The 17,421-nt window shown below is 37.5% G+C and overlaps 1 protein-coding gene and 1 long non-coding RNA gene across 2 annotated transcripts; both read right to left on the reverse strand.

Moving 5' to 3' along the window:
- Nucleotides 1-3,298: 3,298 nt before the first annotated feature.
- LOC131324793 (pentatricopeptide repeat-containing protein At2g45350, chloroplastic) lies at nt 3,299-5,752 on the reverse strand. Its single transcript, XM_058356915.1, has one exon. It carries the CDS (start codon nt 5,587-5,589, stop codon nt 3,688-3,690), a length of 1,902 nt encoding a protein of 633 aa, XP_058212898.1. The 5' UTR covers nt 5,590-5,752; the 3' UTR covers nt 3,299-3,687.
- A 3,851-nt stretch (nt 5,753-9,603) lies between these two features.
- Nucleotides 9,604-13,133, reverse strand: LOC131324802 (uncharacterized). Its single transcript, XR_009199458.1, has 2 exons — nt 12,704-13,133; nt 9,604-9,884 (listed from the first exon to the last, which is right to left on the reverse strand). It is a non-coding gene; the product is annotated as an uncharacterized LOC131324802 (long non-coding RNA).
- Between the last annotated feature and the right edge of the window lie 4,288 nt (nt 13,134-17,421).

Raw genomic sequence — 17,421 nt, forward strand, 5'->3', positions numbered from 1 at the left:
GAAAACCTAACCCAAAACCTAACAACTTCTGCCTTTACCAGACCAATCACTCATACAATGAAAAGAACAAGTTGCTTACAAACAGAGACACTGGGACCAAATGAGAGAAGAGAAAGCTGCACAAAAAATTAAATCACCCAAAACCGTACCAGATGTGTATGACGATGAACTCGCTTGGGGAAGGAGAAGATGCTACTTCTTCTTGGGTGGAATGGAGAGATTAAGCTACAATGGAACAAAGAGATGAAGTGAGAGAGGAAGAAGAGGTTGTTAGGATCATCACACACATGCACACGATTTACAAGTATAAAACAGTAAAGAATCAACACAGAGATATACGTGGTTCTCCAAAACCGGGTACGTCCACGGGAGCGGGAGCGGCTGTTGTTCTTTTATTATCATAGTATGGAATAGGGTTTACAACATAGAGTATTTATAACTACTCTATTCTAACCCTAATCTGGTATTTGGTCTGTATCCCAAAAATACCCTTGTACAAACCGTATCGTACCGCGGGGGCATTGCCCCCTGCACCCCCCAATTACAGAACGCCTGGGCCTTCGGCCCAATCTACTTTCACTAAATCATTGGTGATGGGTCAGATGTTGTCGCTCCGCTGCGCTCCACTCCGGCATCTTGCCTTCTTTCTAGAACTCCTTAGTACCTCTTCATGCTTAACATATGAGCCATAGATCTAATAGAGGTGAAAAAGAAGAGGTCGAAGGATAGTAGAAGTAGAAGTAGAAGAACCCTACCTCCATTATTCTCTTCCTCTTCAATGCAGTGCATATGAATGGGAATGGGAATGGATTTTGAAATGAGAACGGTGGGTGAGATTGGGGATTTGGGGGTTTTTTCATGAGGGGCATAATAGTTGTTTTAGGTGGCCCTCTACATGACTTGGGAATTATTTTTCTCCTTCTCATATTTAGATAAATTTTCTAAAAACTGGTCCATGACTTGGATATTTTTTGCCCCTCTTCCCACTGTCCTGCAATTCCCCCTTTATTTAACACTTCTCACGGACTAGTGTTTTTTTTTTTTTTTTTGGGTCTCAGTTCTCACAGAGGAGTTCGAGATATTGCTAGTTGGGTTCCAAACAATCGTTTTGGATACGACACAACCGCTATAATATTTGTCATTTACATATTTTCTCACAAAATCTTAGTTGGTAGATCTAATCATCTCGCAAAAGATTCTAATAATGCATGTAGTGAATGTACTCCGAGCTTTTTCGAAAAAAGCACCCCCTTAGATACACCATCTCCTCAGTAATTAGGTAGGTGATTTATGGATCTATTTGGTCACGATTCAAGTCGTGATAATCCCTTTCCCTTCCCAATGATTGGAACTGATTTTTTACGACCCAACCAACTATTTCTTCGAGTTTCGGTTGCGTTTGGGTTCTGCGCGAGCGCACGTAATCTTGTTATGTTTTGGCCCTCTATGTACATAAAGAAGAAAGTCGAAGGCTCTTGCTCAAATGCGTGATTGCGGCGCGCCTATCACCTGCTAGCACGGCATCATTGCTTGGGGGGGGGGGGGGGGGGGGGGGGGGGGGCTGCCAAGAAAGAGACGTTTTAATTTTTCACAAGAGTACGAGTCTACAATTGACTTCTGTTATTGACACCAATGATAACTATTACTTATGAAAAGAAAAAACTTCTGTTTCCGAGAACAAATTCAATGTCCAAATATAGCGTACTTATTCCGATCGTTATTAGGCCGGGAAAAAAAAAACGTTTATCTTCTTCAGTGGTTTAAGGAACATAAATAATGCCTATTTCCAAACTCGTACACCGGGATCTTGCCAATTCGACACACAAGATCACCTGTTAACGTCCTTCCCAGAGAAATAAACCAAATATAACCTATTAAGTGCTCTAAAAAGGAATATGAAGTGTTTACTATAACGATGCCTACATTTTGTATTGCTTGGATTCCCAAACAAGTTGAAGCTACCAAGCCAATTTCGGAGTTCAAACAGAGGTAATTGCTTATGTTCAACCTCAGGCACCCGCGGCTAATCTTTTGGTCTCACATTAGCCAATGAAAGTTTTTTCTGAGAAAAGATGATACCTCAGAGAAAAATCGAGAGCATCAACCAAATAACAAATATCATTAAATCTTCTGATATGGCCAGAGAAGCTGCATACATTGGTTATGCTAATGATTGTCCTGAGTTGAGCCACACAAGGAGTCCGAATTCTGAAAAGAAATGAATAGTTTGGGAAAACGACTACCGATTCTTAACTTGACATCGAAATTGAATCTAATGAATACTTGCATGAGCGCTTACTTTGTATGAATTCTCATAACTCATAAGGGTTTACTCTTTGTTGGAAACTGGAAAGTGTGGGCATAAGTTTCCTAGTAATATTTATACAGTGAAATTAAAGAACAAGAATAACTTTTCTGAGGCTCAGGGATTAGCTACTGAGATGGTGCTAAAAATTTCACGTTAAGGTTGAGAATGTCAGCAGTCATGAAGATCAGAAAAGATGAAGATGATTCCAACAGGTAGCCTCTAAGAAAACAAAAAGAAGCTCAAGTTTGTTGTAGAGCACAAAATTCTAGTCAAGGGGAAAATACATCCACAAGGCAAACCAAAAACCATTCACAATTTTTTTATTTTACATAAAACCACTCGCATTTTGGCTTATCGCCGGATTGTTTCATCTTGTATGGGATGCGGTATGCTGAGAAAATTCGTCATTCTTGCTTGTAAGTTATATTTTGCCTTTCTTGGGGAGGTAAGTTTTCATCTCCCTCTCGCTTCTTTTTATCTCGTTATCAATATTAATCCATCGCTCCCTCAAGGTGTGGGAGTAACCTGTAATTTTTCTTTGATACTGTTTTTTTCTAAGTAGTAATGTTTGGTGGAATTAGTTCTGTAGCGAGTATATAATTAATTAACTATACTAGTGAGAGAACATGAATGTTTGGTGGAATTAGTTCTGTAGCGAGTATATAATTAATTAACTATAATAGTGAGAGAACATGAATGTTTGGTGGAATTAGTTCTTTAGCGAGTATATAGTCAATTAACTATTCGGTGCGTCCAAACAACCGGAAGCCCTGTCTCTGGCCAAGCAAACATGCCTACAAACCACAGCTGGTCAATTTACCGTAGAAATACTGGGTGATAAAGGAAATGCACAAGTGTGTTCTCTTCCCCAATTTTCCCTTTCAGCTTGTTGTCTAATTTTCTCAACCTAATAAATTTCTTTGTACTGTCAAAATGTGTGTTTCTCCACAAGTCTCACGTTCAGTAACATGTACTTGTCAAGAAATTGAATGTTCAATGAATCCCAATTTACTTGCCCACTGAAATTTCTTCCAATCTAAATGTACAAGATGGGTAGTATCCACATGGTATACAAGTAGTAAGCAAGAAAGTAATAATGCCTTCCCACCAACCAGCCCATTGTATTTATAAAGCTACAGAGGGGTTGGTTGCAGCAAAAAAAAATTTCTAGGATCATACATAATTTACAACAAAGATAAGAAAAAGAAAAAGAACACAAAGGAAGAAATCCTAGAAACTTGCATTTGGTTCACAGCTCCCCAGTAAGCTGGGGTTGCTTCAGCCTTCAAGCATGGTAAACTTTAAACCAATTATGTGCAAATCTACTTTCAAACCCATACATTCCCAACTCAATCTCAGAGGTCAGAACCCAAAATAGGTTACCTCTGAATCCAAAGCAGAATCTCCCTCTCTAAAATGGAATACATCTCCTCAACTTGAGGACAAGATTTATCCCCAGAAAAGAACTTATGAACAGCTCCTTCAAGTTCAATCCAACTGCACCCTGGAACTTTCTTTAGTTCCTTTTCTTTCATCACTTTCCTAACATTCCTAACATTATCCCACATACCATAACCAGCATACAAATTAGAAAGAAGCACATAGGCACTTGAATTACAAGAATCCATCCCAATGAGTCGCCTAGCTGCCGGCTCCCCAATTTTGAAATTTTCATAATTCTTACAAGCACTTAGTAAAGTCCTCCAAACCACATCGTTTGGTTGAATTGGCATACCCTCAATGAATTTCATTGCTGATTCTAATTGTCCCACACGTCCAAGGATGTCAACCATGCACCCGTAGTGTTGGAGTTTAGGTTCCACCTTGTAACGTCTTCTCATTAGCTCAAAACACATCATGCCTTCTTTCACCAAACCAGCATGGCCACAACCATTCAAGACCCCTATGAATGTGATATCGTCTGGTTCTACGGAAACCCTTTTCATCTCCATGAATAATTCAAAAGCCAATTCACCAAAGCCGTGAATCGCCAACCCACCAATCATAGCATTCCAATGATCGACGTTTTTTTCTTCTACTCCCTCAAATATAGAAATGGCAACGTCTATATTGCCGCACTTGGAATACATGTCTATGAGGGCAACACCTAGTTTCCCACCCAAATCAAACCCATTTTCCTTTATATGGTGATGTATCGCTACCCCTTCGTCAATATGTCCCAGCTGGCCTATTGCAGAAAGAGCAACTGACAATGTCGTTACATCCGGAGACAAATTACCCCCAATTTGCAGATCACGAAAAAGTTTTAATGCTTCTTTGCAATACCCATTCTGAACATACCCGGCTATCATAGCATTGCAAGATACTACATCCCTTTCAGGCATTTCATCAAACAATTCCCTAGCTATGTCCACTCTACCTAACTTTACATACCCATGAACCATATTGGCCCAACTAACTACATCTCTTTCCAGCATCTCATTAAACAAAGCATGAGCAATTTCCATCTTCCCACATTTCACACAGCCATCGATCATCAAATTCCAAGAAACCAAGTCTCTTTCGGGCATTTCCTCAAACAACTCCAACGCAACCCTCAACCCATCTTCCGATTGTGCATACCCACTAATCATACAATTCCAAGAAACCACATTCTTCATCTTCACCATCATTCCATCAAACAACTCGCGCGCTAAACCAATCATCCCACGCTTCACATACCCGTCAATCATCGAGTTAAACGAAACAGAGTCCGGGTCAGTCATTCTATCAAACACTTGGCGCGCGTACCCAATGCACCCGCATCTCAAGTACAGACAAAGCAAACAGTTTTGCAGAAACACATCCAACCCAAATCCCAACTTCCTCATTAACCCGTGAACCTGCATTCCTTCCTTAACCAACCCCACTCGGGAGCAACCTTTCAGAACCAAAGACAAGGAAAACTCATCCAAACAAACCCAGTTCTCGAGCATCGACGAGAGCACGACTACCGCCCCCCTCGGGTCGTCCCCATGGGAGAAAGACTTGATCACGGCGTTCCAGAGGAAAGGGTCGAAGTGGGTATTGTTTTTGTTCCTTTTTGAATGGCGAGAAAAGAAAAGGTAGCGTGCGAACTGGACGAGGGCGTTGTTGTCAGTATTGGAGGAGAAGGAGAGGATGAGTTTGGTGGTGAGGGAAGGGTTTTTGATGAGGCCGGTGGTGAGGAGGCGGGCGTGGATCTGGTTGACGTCGGTTTGGGTTTTGCAGTGTGGGAGGAGCGAGAAGGTGGGGAGTGGGGAGGTCCATGGTTGATGGTGTGAGTTTGTGCAGAAAAGCATTTAAAGTTGAAGTTGGTTGGACTTGGAAACTCTCTCCTGTTCAGATTTTCATAGAGTTCAAAACCAGTTGGTTTTTTAGACGTAAAGAATCCATTTCCAACGGTGTAAAACGGTTGAGGAAGGATATGTTGTGGATGGAGATCAATAGTGCGTGAGTTTCACGTGTCAATCCTAATGCAGTAAAATAATGCTTTCTTTCTCTTTCTTCCTTCAGATCAGATTTTACCCTCTCTCTTTTTTCAGGAAATTACCAGCCGCCGGTTCTGTTTTTGGGTTGGGGTTCCTTCCGAGCCCCTTTTTGTCGTGTGTATTCTAGAGCTGGGCAACAGACACGAGATACGATAACACGACACGAACCGAACACGAAGTTAGTGGGTTAGGGTTGAACATTTCTGACACGAAACACGAAAATGACACGACTCGAGAACACGAATTCTAAATGGGTCGGGTTCGGGTTGAACACGCGAGACACGAAATTGACACGACCAACACGGTTACCAATCTGTGTCACCCATTTTCACGAACATATATACATAATATATGGTATATCTGCAATTCTATATAGAGTTAGGCAACAGACACGATAACACGACACGAACCGGACACGAAGTTAACGGGTTAGGGTTGAGCATTTCTGACACGAAACACGAAAATGACACGACTCGAGAAACACGAATTCTAAATGGGTTGGGTTAGGGTTGGGTGATTTGTGACACGAACACGACTGACACGACACGAACACGACCCGACACGACCTGTTACCCAGATCTAGTGTATTCCGTGCAGCTCCTTTCTAGAGATGCTTTTATATTTGTGCCCTTTTAACTTTTTACACTTTCAGAATTCACACATCTCTCAAGAATTCACACTTCAAAAATTCATACATCGAGAATTCACATCCATTTGCAAGAATTCACACACCCAAATTCACACACCTAAATTCACATCCCTTTGCAGGATTCACACACCTAAATTTACATCCATTTGCAAGAATTCACATCCTATTGTAGAATTTATATCTCCATAATTCACATCCATTTGGATTATTCACACCCCCAGAATTCACATTTTTGAAATAAGACACAATTTTCATCCAAATGAAAAATTCACATGTTCAAAAAAGACAAAATTCACACCCAAATAAAGAATTCAAACCTTAAAAAAGACAGAATTTACATCTCACTTATACTTTTCACATTTTCAAATTAAGAATTCACACATATAATTCACAATCAAAAAGCCCAGTCCACAAATTCACACTCTCAAAATTCATACACCTTTTCAGAATTCACACCCCATAATTTACACCATGTTGCAAATTTTGTCATTTTAATTAACAGCTTACAAAATTTGTAATTCGAGCAAAAACATAAAACTCAAATTAAAAAACAAAAACTGACTTTGAAAAAGAAACAAAAGGAAATTACTAGAATTCACGTGAGTGTGAATTCTTTTTTCATCAAATTGTACCCAAGGCCTTCCGCTCGCCAAATTCCAAACAGATTCCTTGGTCTTCTTCTGCGTCTTCTTCTGCAAATCGACTAGAGACAAGGCCGAAGAACTTCCAGATGTGGCCGTGGGCATTTCGTCATAATCCTATCTTCCATTGAGCCACGGCGAGCCATGGTTGTGAAAGGGCTTGTGAGAAGGAAGAAGTCACCTGTGCAGAAGGAATGGAATAAAAAAGGAACGAACGTCAATACAACGATCTCCTCCGTCGGTAACGCCTTGGTCGATGAGTTGAAGAAGCTCCGAGTCGATCACCCAAGTGGAGCGGCATGACATCTCGATCGAGTAAAAATTATTCGAATTAATAGAATAATTCGAGATCGTGAGTTTTTTTGTTGAGATCTGAGGTTGTGATGTATAGGTTGTTGGAATTGAAGGTGAAAAGATGGAAGAAGAATGCGAACAGAGAATAGAAGACGCGTATGAGCGACGAAGAGACGGGGTTACTTTCGGTAGTTTACTTAAAACAGGGCTTATGCTGAATGTGCTTGATAAGCGGTGGGCTTAGACAAGAATCCATTGACAAAACGGGGCCGGCCAGTCAGAACCCCCCCTTTTTTTTTTTTTCCCTGTGGGCCGGTGTTCATAGCCCCCTTAGGCCCTGTTTCAGAACACCTTCTTAAAAAATAAGTACTTATTTCATATTTTCAAATTCAAAAATAATGTAAATGGAAAATAATTTTTTAATTTTTTTTGCACCGTATAAAAGATTTCGATGAGATCTATCAAACAAGATTCATATTGGTAGAAAAATTATTTGCATAAATACATTATTTTTGAGCTTAAAATTGCCTTTTTAAAAAATAAGTACTTATATTGAATTTTAGAACGAGGCCTTATTCTCTCTGCATAACTCCTTAAGTTTTTCCAACTAATTGTAGCAGAACTTCCAATGCAAAAGGACCTAATTGCCCTTCTAACTTTTTAGACACAACACATCATCTTCTTCTTCCTCCCATCCCCCATATTACATTCAAACAACGAATGAACTCCTCTCCTCCTCCCTCGGACAGTTGACACCTCCTCCATCTTTATAGCTTGTCATAGCCACCATCTCCATAGCCACCACCACCATCAAATCAAGAACGTCGCAGCATTTCCTCTCTCTCTCTCTCTCTCTCTCTCTCTGTGTGTATAGTCACTATTGAATCACCACATTGCAGTCATTTTGAACACACACACATATATATGTGTGTGCGCGCTCGCGCGTGTTGGTAACTAATTGTCGAAAATATATATATTTTCGGTAACTAACTGTTGAAAATAAATATACAATTTGGTACTTCCTCCGTCCCATAAAGTTTTGCATTTTCACTATTCCAGCCCTATGAAAACATTAGCTATATCTTTTAATCAGTAATATTTTTTATAAGCAATATGGATCTTATTTGATAGATTTTAATTTGTTCTATTAAACAAAGTTTAAAAAATTGCCAAAAACATTATGGATGAAAAGATATATGCAATTTAAAAATGACACGCATTCTTGAAAATACCAAACTATATGGGATAGAGTGAGTAATTAACTGCCGACTTATAGTATATACTTCGATATTATGTTATCAAAAATTAATTTGACAATATTATATTACTGAAGATAGAAAAGTCCTTTATATGACTGCCGAAAACATATATACATTTCGGTAACTAACTGTCAAAATTATTTAAATATTATAGTATTCAAACGTCAAAAAAGTTATATTTTTTCGGACTTGAAAACACCAAAAAATTTGGTTCAAAAAAAAAAGAAAATTCTGAGTCGAAAAAAACACAGTGCTCGATCGGCTCCCAAGTGGATTTCGTTTTGAATTTTCGGGTTTCAATTTTTTGGTTTTGATATTTTTAGGTTTCAATTTTTAAAACTTTTTAGCGTTTTTTGGGTTTCGATTTTCAATTTTGAGAGAGAGAGAGAGAGAGAGAGAGTACAAGAAAAAACACATTTGGCGACCAACTTTCTGTGACTAATCACACTTTGTCGCCGATTGACAACTTTTGCCGATTGTAGACATTTGGCTACTAAATTCTTTTTTGTCGCCGATTGTGGGGCATTTTGGTGACTAAACCATACTTTGTCGGCGAAAGACTATCATTTGGCTACCAAAGGTTATTTGGTCGCCGAAAACGAACAATTGGCAACTAAATTAATAGTCGGCAAAGAGAACATTAGGCGACAAACGTTTTAGTCGGAGAAATCTACCAAAGGTTATTTGGTCGCCAAAAATGAACAATTGGCAATGAAAAAATTTATATATTATATCATAATAAACTTATGTAATTTATATCATCGTATATCTTATTTTTCGTTCGATTATTTGGCTGCCAACATGCAATGAACTTGATGTTTTATAGGGATCATCTAATCAATAACATCTACAAAATGTACAGATCAGATGAAAATAACATATTGTCACGCCCTCGATTTTCAGCTAAAATAATAATATATTTTCCACAACAAAAGTCTTCCTCTCAAACTATATTTACCCTTAACTGTCATGCCAATCCAAATAAAGAATCAAAGTCTCTTATTCTTCTCTTTAAATTTTTTTTTTTTACATAAAGTCTCCCAAATGTTTACAATTAAATGAGTTCCATAATGATCAAGGAGAGGAATTTACACATAGCTTTACATATATTCTAATCAAAAGGTACAACTTTCCATTGCGAGTAAAGTACACAACATGAATTAGACTAGATGATAAACACTTCCTTTATGATACCAATGAAGCTCTCAAGAGACATCTCAATGTGCACTCTATGCAATCCAAGCTAAGTGCCATGGCGAGTACCTGAAAGGATAGGGTGAGCTACACTAGCTCGTAGAGATATCCATACCTAAATTACATGCAGAAGTGAAGACAGATCACAAGGGAAAACATTTTCCAAAAAGCATACTTGTTTTGTCAAAAGTGAAGTTCAAAATGTCATACTCACGCTGGAAAATATTTAACTCTATTTCTCAAACTCCAACACTCTCACCCACACACACCAATATTCTTAAAAATCTCAGCTTACCATTACGGCGTTATCCAAATCAATCCTTGCTTTTTCTTTTCCATTTCAATGACCTAAAGATTAATCTTAGTTCTTTAACGAATTGTTTTCACTTTCTTTTCTCATACAACTAACCAACCTCATCCCAAAATATACACGCTAGGCATGCAGAGTTAGAACATAAGGTAAGCAATGACAAGTCAAACAATACCGCACCTCAACAAGGAAACTCACCCGTCAACCTCAAATTAATCTTCAAATCTCAAGTTTAACATCTAGTAAAAATCTCTTCACAATAAGATTTCTTTTATGAAACTCTCGCAAGGCATAGCACCAGAAGGTACCAAATATGCATTCACAAAAACAAATTGACCACCACATATCAGGAAAACAAGCCACAATGATTTGGAGGTCTAAAAGAAAGAATATAAAACATGTATTGACATACTGGACAATCCAAGTTACCAACTCAAACTGACATTTCAATCTTAGTATGATGCTAAATACTATGAAGATTCTCCGTTTTCACTGTCACATGTTTCGATTTCATTTTCGGGCATTAAGGACCTCGTGCGTCCTATGTTCATTCCGGCATCACACCTTTCGGTGGATCCGTGGCTTTCTTGTGCACTTCCGAGCTTTAAGGACCCCCGTGCGTCCACTAAAATCCTTTTCTTTCAATTCTGGGCTTTTGGGACCCCCGTGCGTCCATTAAAATCCTTTTCATTCAATTCCGGGCTTTTGGGACCCCCGTGCGTCCATTAAAATCTTTTTGATTCAATTCCGGGCTTTTCGGACCCCCGTGCGTCCACTAAAATCCTTTTGATTCAATTCCGGGCTTTTAGGACCCCCGTGCGTCCCATTAAAATCCTTTCATTCAATTCCGGGCTTTAAGGACCCCCGTGCGTCCACTAAAATCCTTTTGATTCAATTCCGGACTTTTAGGACCCCTGTGCGTCCCATTTTCGGCATCACACCTTACGGTGGATCCGTGGCTTTCATTATCGTTCAATTAGTGTCACATATTCTCAATAACAAGCAATCTCTTTATCCACCGTTTCTCTAATCCCCACACATAGCAAAACATATCTCTCACACCAATACTTAGATTCAGTTACACGTAAATAATCTTGTCTACATCATTTCAATAAAGAAAGCACAAAAACCCACATCCTTCACATTGTAAATCAACCATTTATTTCACATCTCATATTACCACCTAATGGACCCCCCTTGTGACATCTCCATTAAGAGTTTAATTTGCAAATACTTATAAAGATCCTCATCTTTGTAGTACCCATCAATGCTTAACAACCATGCACTCATGCCAAGTGATTCACCAAATCCTGTTTAACTCACTGCAAGTATCCCGCAAGCCCAAAGACTCAATCTCATGGAAAGACATCGAATAATTTACACATCGCGTCAAACCTTGTACAACTTAATTTATCATTGATCGTATCATCCATCTAATCCATTTTCTATTCCAATCGTTTACAAGTATTTTAACGCTTATGCTCACTAGTTCTCATATCCCAATAATTAATCATCTAGATCAACTCATCATATCTCCACATATCCAATAGATGAAATTAATCATTCACACTTGAAGTTCTGACTATATCCGATCAAATAACATAAATTTAAGAACGACATTTAAACCATTGAAAAGTAGGCTTCTTCTTCTTCGATCCGAAGGTCATACATAAAAAAGAAACGGAGTTCAGGTAGCCTTACTACGGCCTTATGATTATGGCTCAACGTAACCATGAAACTGGTGCAAAAGGCAAAATTTGGGTCAACTTTGGATGCAAATCTGTTATCGCTCGGACATACCCATGATGCATGGCATGTATCGTTGGAAAGCTCTATGTGTCTAGTTTCTAACAAAACAAACGGTGCGTCATTTTGAGTCCCGAGCTAGGAGTTATGGCCATTATACCAAAGTCCGTCGGTGCAGTCAGATTCTACGCGGGAATAAGTAAAATTGATTGAAAAATCATAACTCTTTCATCTTAAACCCAAAAACATTGAAACCAACGCCAAAGGTTGCACCACTACAAGCCCTACACTCAGTAAAAATTCCAGGTTCAGAAAGGAGAGGAGGTTAACCCAACAATCAAAAGAAAAACCGATTCGCAACCATTTTCGCACCAGTCAACCAACCCTGCTTTAGTAATTCACCAAAAATTGTATACTTAACCAAATTACTTGATTCCAACGCCAATCTCTTCTTAACTTAAATATGCAACTCCTGTAAAAGACCCAAAGCCACCCAAAATGTTCATCATGCCCAGAAGTTAAAAGAAAACAGCCAAGCGCAGATTCACACATCCAGTAAACAGCCAGTATTCAAAAATTCATAACTAATTGTGTGATTATCGGTTTTGCATGATCTTGGTACCGAAATCTTCGTATTGAAACGAAATTTAACAGTTACGAAGACACCAAAAATTGATTCCTAGCAGAAGGGCCCCAAAAAGACAGATTACCAGAACCCACGAAATTTTCAGCATACACTAGATTTATTCAAGACTCAAAATAGATGATCAAACTTAATCCTTGCACATCAAACCAACACTTAACACATATAAAGAAGGCTGGAGATCCCTACCTCAAGTATCAAGACCAAGCTTTGAGCTCAAACCAAACCCTAGCCTCCAAATCCGAAATATGCCTCCACCGAGCTCTTCCCACGCGATCCGAGGGCCAAGGATGAAGAGATGTGCGTGGGTTTTCAAGGATTGATGGTGGAGTAGCAAGAATTTGGTTGAGGGAGTGAGAGAGAGGAGACCGAGAGAAAGGGAGAGGAGGGAGAGAGAGCTTCCGTCAAAAAAAGAAAAGGGGAAAGTGAAGTGTTCTCCTGGTGTGTGTTGATACATATAGCCCTAATGCACTAACACCCCTCTATTCAACAAACATCACATTATAACCCCTAACTCATACACCCTCACACATTAACAACATTTTGTTCAAAACTTAAATTCATATAGATATATATTTTATTTTTATAGACCAATTGCATTATAAATACCAAAAATTAAATGATGAAATTACGGGTCTCTACACATATTGTTTATGGGCCCATAATCAGAGTATATCAAAGTGTATTACCTTTATTGTATATACGATCATGCGACTATAGCTATCTAATCAACTCCAATATTTTGCATGATTAGTATGCTCTTCGGACATTATAAATTCAAGGGTCCGATGATAGATTTTTTTTTTTATGATTATATAGGTACAGTACCATTCACTTGTAGCAAACATATATAAACTAAATTTGTATTGTTGTTGTAAGTGAATGTATGGTAGCTATATAATCATAACATAAACTACATGATCGGAATCGTTCGGTTAGCATCCACCGAGCATATTAGTCATGCAAAATATGGAGTTGATAAGATAGCTATAGATGCATGATCGTCAATCAGTAAAGGTACTTCACTTTGATACACCTCTAGTTATGGGGCTCATAAACGACATGTTATTTTCAACCGATCCATGCATTTTGTACGTAGATGTTATATATTATTAAACAAAAATCATTAAATTTTCTTGGTACATGCCCTAAAGCTTCATGCTCTGTCATTCTATATATAGCTAGTGGGTTAGCGGGACATGGCACCCCCCACCAATTTTAGTGGGATTGAAATATATTCTTATATATGTATACACACACACACACTTCAATAAAAAACTGCTCAAATCAAACCATTCCCTGTCATTTTTTTGATGATTTCTTGCGGGTAATCTTAAAATCACGTTCTGCACACTTTGAGCAGCTCGGATCATCAAAATTTGCTCGGGAAAGGGGAGGTCTGCACGATAGACTGGTAAGGGATCTCTCACTGGATAACTTGTGTCTATGTGTGTGTGTGTGTGTGTGTGTGTATATTCTTTTACACGGTTTATATATTTAAAAAATATAGTTAAAATATAAGTGTTTAAATTTTCAATCCATTTGAAGCGGTGGGAATATCTTATTTTTTTAATTATTTTATCATAAATGGTCATAATTAATTTTTAGCTATAGGACTCTCAGATGAGAGCCCTAAAATAAAATAAAGAGCAGATATTTAATTATAAGAGTCCTAAGGATAAATATTAATTATTGCATTTTAGGATAAAATGACCAGAAAAATAAGATATTTGCAACGGTTCAAATGAATTGAGAATTGGGGCACTTAATTTTTTAAACTGTTTATATATTAAAAATATGATTAAAAAAGTAATAAAAAATATGAGTTTTTCCGTTGTTGGTAATGAAATGCATCAATTACCAAAAAAAAATGTAAATATTTTATTTTATATATTTATAATTTTTCGTAAATAATAATAATAATAATAATAATAATAATAATAATAATAATAAATATTACATATTATTTTTCATACATAATATATATATATATATATTGTTTTAAGGAATTTGTTACAAGTTGTCGCGTAGCCCAGTGGTTGTGCGTCCCCCCAAGGAGTTGGAGGTTGTGGGTTCGATTCCTAGGAAATGCATGTGGGGATTATTAGATGCAAGCCATGTGGCACATGAGTGGCCCACGTGGAGGCACTACGATAGTGCCACATGGCATTTAATTTTTTAATATTATTTATTTGGCAAATGTATGTATTTGGCGACCAAAATTAGGCAATACCTTTCCGCGACAAAATTATTTAGTTGGCATAACTTTCTGCGACAAACTAGTTTGGTCGGCAAAATACTTTTCGCGACAAATTGTTTTGTCGGGAAAAATAGTCTTTGGTGACAAAAATAATTTTAGTCGGCAAAAACTTTCCCAAACCAAGTGTTGCTGACCAAACTGGTGACCAAAATTTTTAGTTGCGGAAACCTTTTGGCACCTAAAAACAACCATTTGGCGGCTATTATTTTTGTCAGCAAAAGTGTTTTTTCTTGTAGAGAGAGAACTAATAACCTTGAAGAGAGGAGGGTAGATTGAGTGAATTTAATGGGTTGTTTGGAGAAAATTATATTTTAAAATATTAGAGGTGGGTTATAGGAAGAAAGTAGGCTAGAAATTTTAATGTTTCTAGAGAATCTAGACTACAAGCAACAAACATTTAATTTAAGGCCAAAAACTACATGGTCTCTCCACTTGAGCAGTTTTCAAGGGTAAAAATAAAAGACAACTCTTGATTGATTTAACCCCTTACAAAGATAGAGAAGAATGTCAAACTTTTGAGCCATATCAAGTAAAATCATAATGGATGTCTAAACTACCTATTTTTTAAGTAAGAATAGGTCAACTTATAAGTAATAATCATGAAAAGGGACAACCTCTACCTTGACCATCTAGCTTTATCTTCAATCATTTTCCCGAACTTGCTTCTTCCGTCTTCCACAAAACAACGACAAAGTAGCTCTACATTTGTCAAATATCCAAAACAAGTTCTCTCATATACTAACAATCAAGGCAACGGAAGGGACGATCGGCTCTTTCCCTACAAACCAGAAACACAATTTATCAGTGAAAACAATGATCAACCCCCATTAAAATTAGTCAACAACAGAATTGATTAATCATTCTCGCAAAGAATGGAACCTATAGGAGGGGGACTATTATTGTTTGACAAGCATTGAAAGAAAAGAGGTGAAGGAGGTGGTAAATCATCACACAATAGAAGATTCTTATTCTTTGTTTCTCGCTAACTAAAATATAACAATGATTTACATAAACAAGGAAAGATGGAAGCCTATCAAAAAAAAAAAAAAACAAGAAAAGATAGAAGACTAGGCAAACAAAAAACTATAGGTACACACATGAATAATGAATATGATATACAAGGACTTTCAAACTAAAAAGAATCTTAGTTCTTTATCATTGATTAATCTACAAGGAAATATAGAAAGATAAGACTCATTATAAACCTGATAACTTGGACTTGAGTTTTAATAACGAAAGTATCAGCATCAATAAACCCATCCAACACTTTAGATAGCTCCATAAACTTTTTCAAGCTCCAATCATGCTCTTTCTGCAAGAATCGATGCAATGTATCTCCAGAAACTCCATTACAATAGCTGAAATTTCTATTTTGCTACCAACCCAATAGTCAAGCAATAATAGGAATGAAGAACAAACAATGAACACCGGATATACGTGAAAAATTCCAAAAATGGGTAAACACCACAGGAATGAATCAAATACTATATTTAACTTCTGCAGTTACAAGTAATCTTACCTTACGATTCTGAATCCTCACAAATTGCCGTAAGAACTACTTGTCAACTCCTCATTCACCAAACCCAGTATTTGATTGCCGCTACCTTGACTGCTCAAGCCTTCCACAATCCTTCAAAAATCCACCGAAGAACAACTCGAAGTTTGTAGAAACAAGGTTGTGAATACTTCTTGAAGTTTGACTTTGGCAATTGAATAGAAATCTCAAGAATCTGTTGTGCCAAACGAATCAAGGGTAGAAATACCCTTTCTCATGTATTAAAAAACAGGGCAGTTCCAGAGACACCTATAAAAACATCTAAAAATTATCTCATAGTTTTCGATCAAATTTTTATGATTTGAACCGTTCAATGTGTGCAGAATATGATTTTAAGGGTGCCCACGAGAAATTAGCAAAAAATATAACCGAAAAGTGCTTGTTTTGAGTAGTTTTTAATTGAACCGTTCAATGAAAACTGTTCAGATCAAGCCCTTTCCGGTCCTTTTTTTTTTTTTTGCTGATTTCTCGCGGGTATCCTTAAAGTCACGTTTTGATCACATTGAGCTGCTCGGATCATTAAAATTTGATCGAAAATTATGAGATGTTTTTATAGATGTCCCTAGAACCGCCCCAATTAAACAAAGAACCCACGTCCTTTTTCTTATAGCTGCTCCAGTGTTTTTCTCGTTACCCTAGCCGAAAAGAAAAGGCCCCTTTTTATAGTAATTGCATTCCAATTGATACATTGATTGATCCGTCACTCTATCTACTTCAATTCCAAAAGGCTGCCACGATTGATCAGTTGGTTCTGATTGATGTTAGTTTGATGACTCGATCAATTTGCTCCAATAGAGCTCAAAAAACACTCTCTTAATTATAAATTTATGATTTCTTCTACTTTAATCCTATACAGACTCGCTACACTTAGAAAAAATAAAAAGGCATTACAACTCGATAAAGAATGGAATAAAAAAGAAAATATGTTTTGTCAATGAAATTGCCAACCAAAAAATAGCACCACTTTTTTGAGCTAACAATCTCCCCCTTTAGCACTTTCATGACAAAACAAATTACAAAAATACTACCATATCCCTAATTCGTTAATCTCCCTGCAACCAAAACTCAAATAAAATAAGGGATTAGATAACC

Source organism: Rhododendron vialii, chromosome 1a (assembly GCF_030253575.1).
Source record: "Rhododendron vialii isolate Sample 1 chromosome 1a, ASM3025357v1".
In the NCBI taxonomy this organism is placed as follows: Eukaryota; Viridiplantae; Streptophyta; class Magnoliopsida; order Ericales; family Ericaceae; genus Rhododendron; species Rhododendron vialii.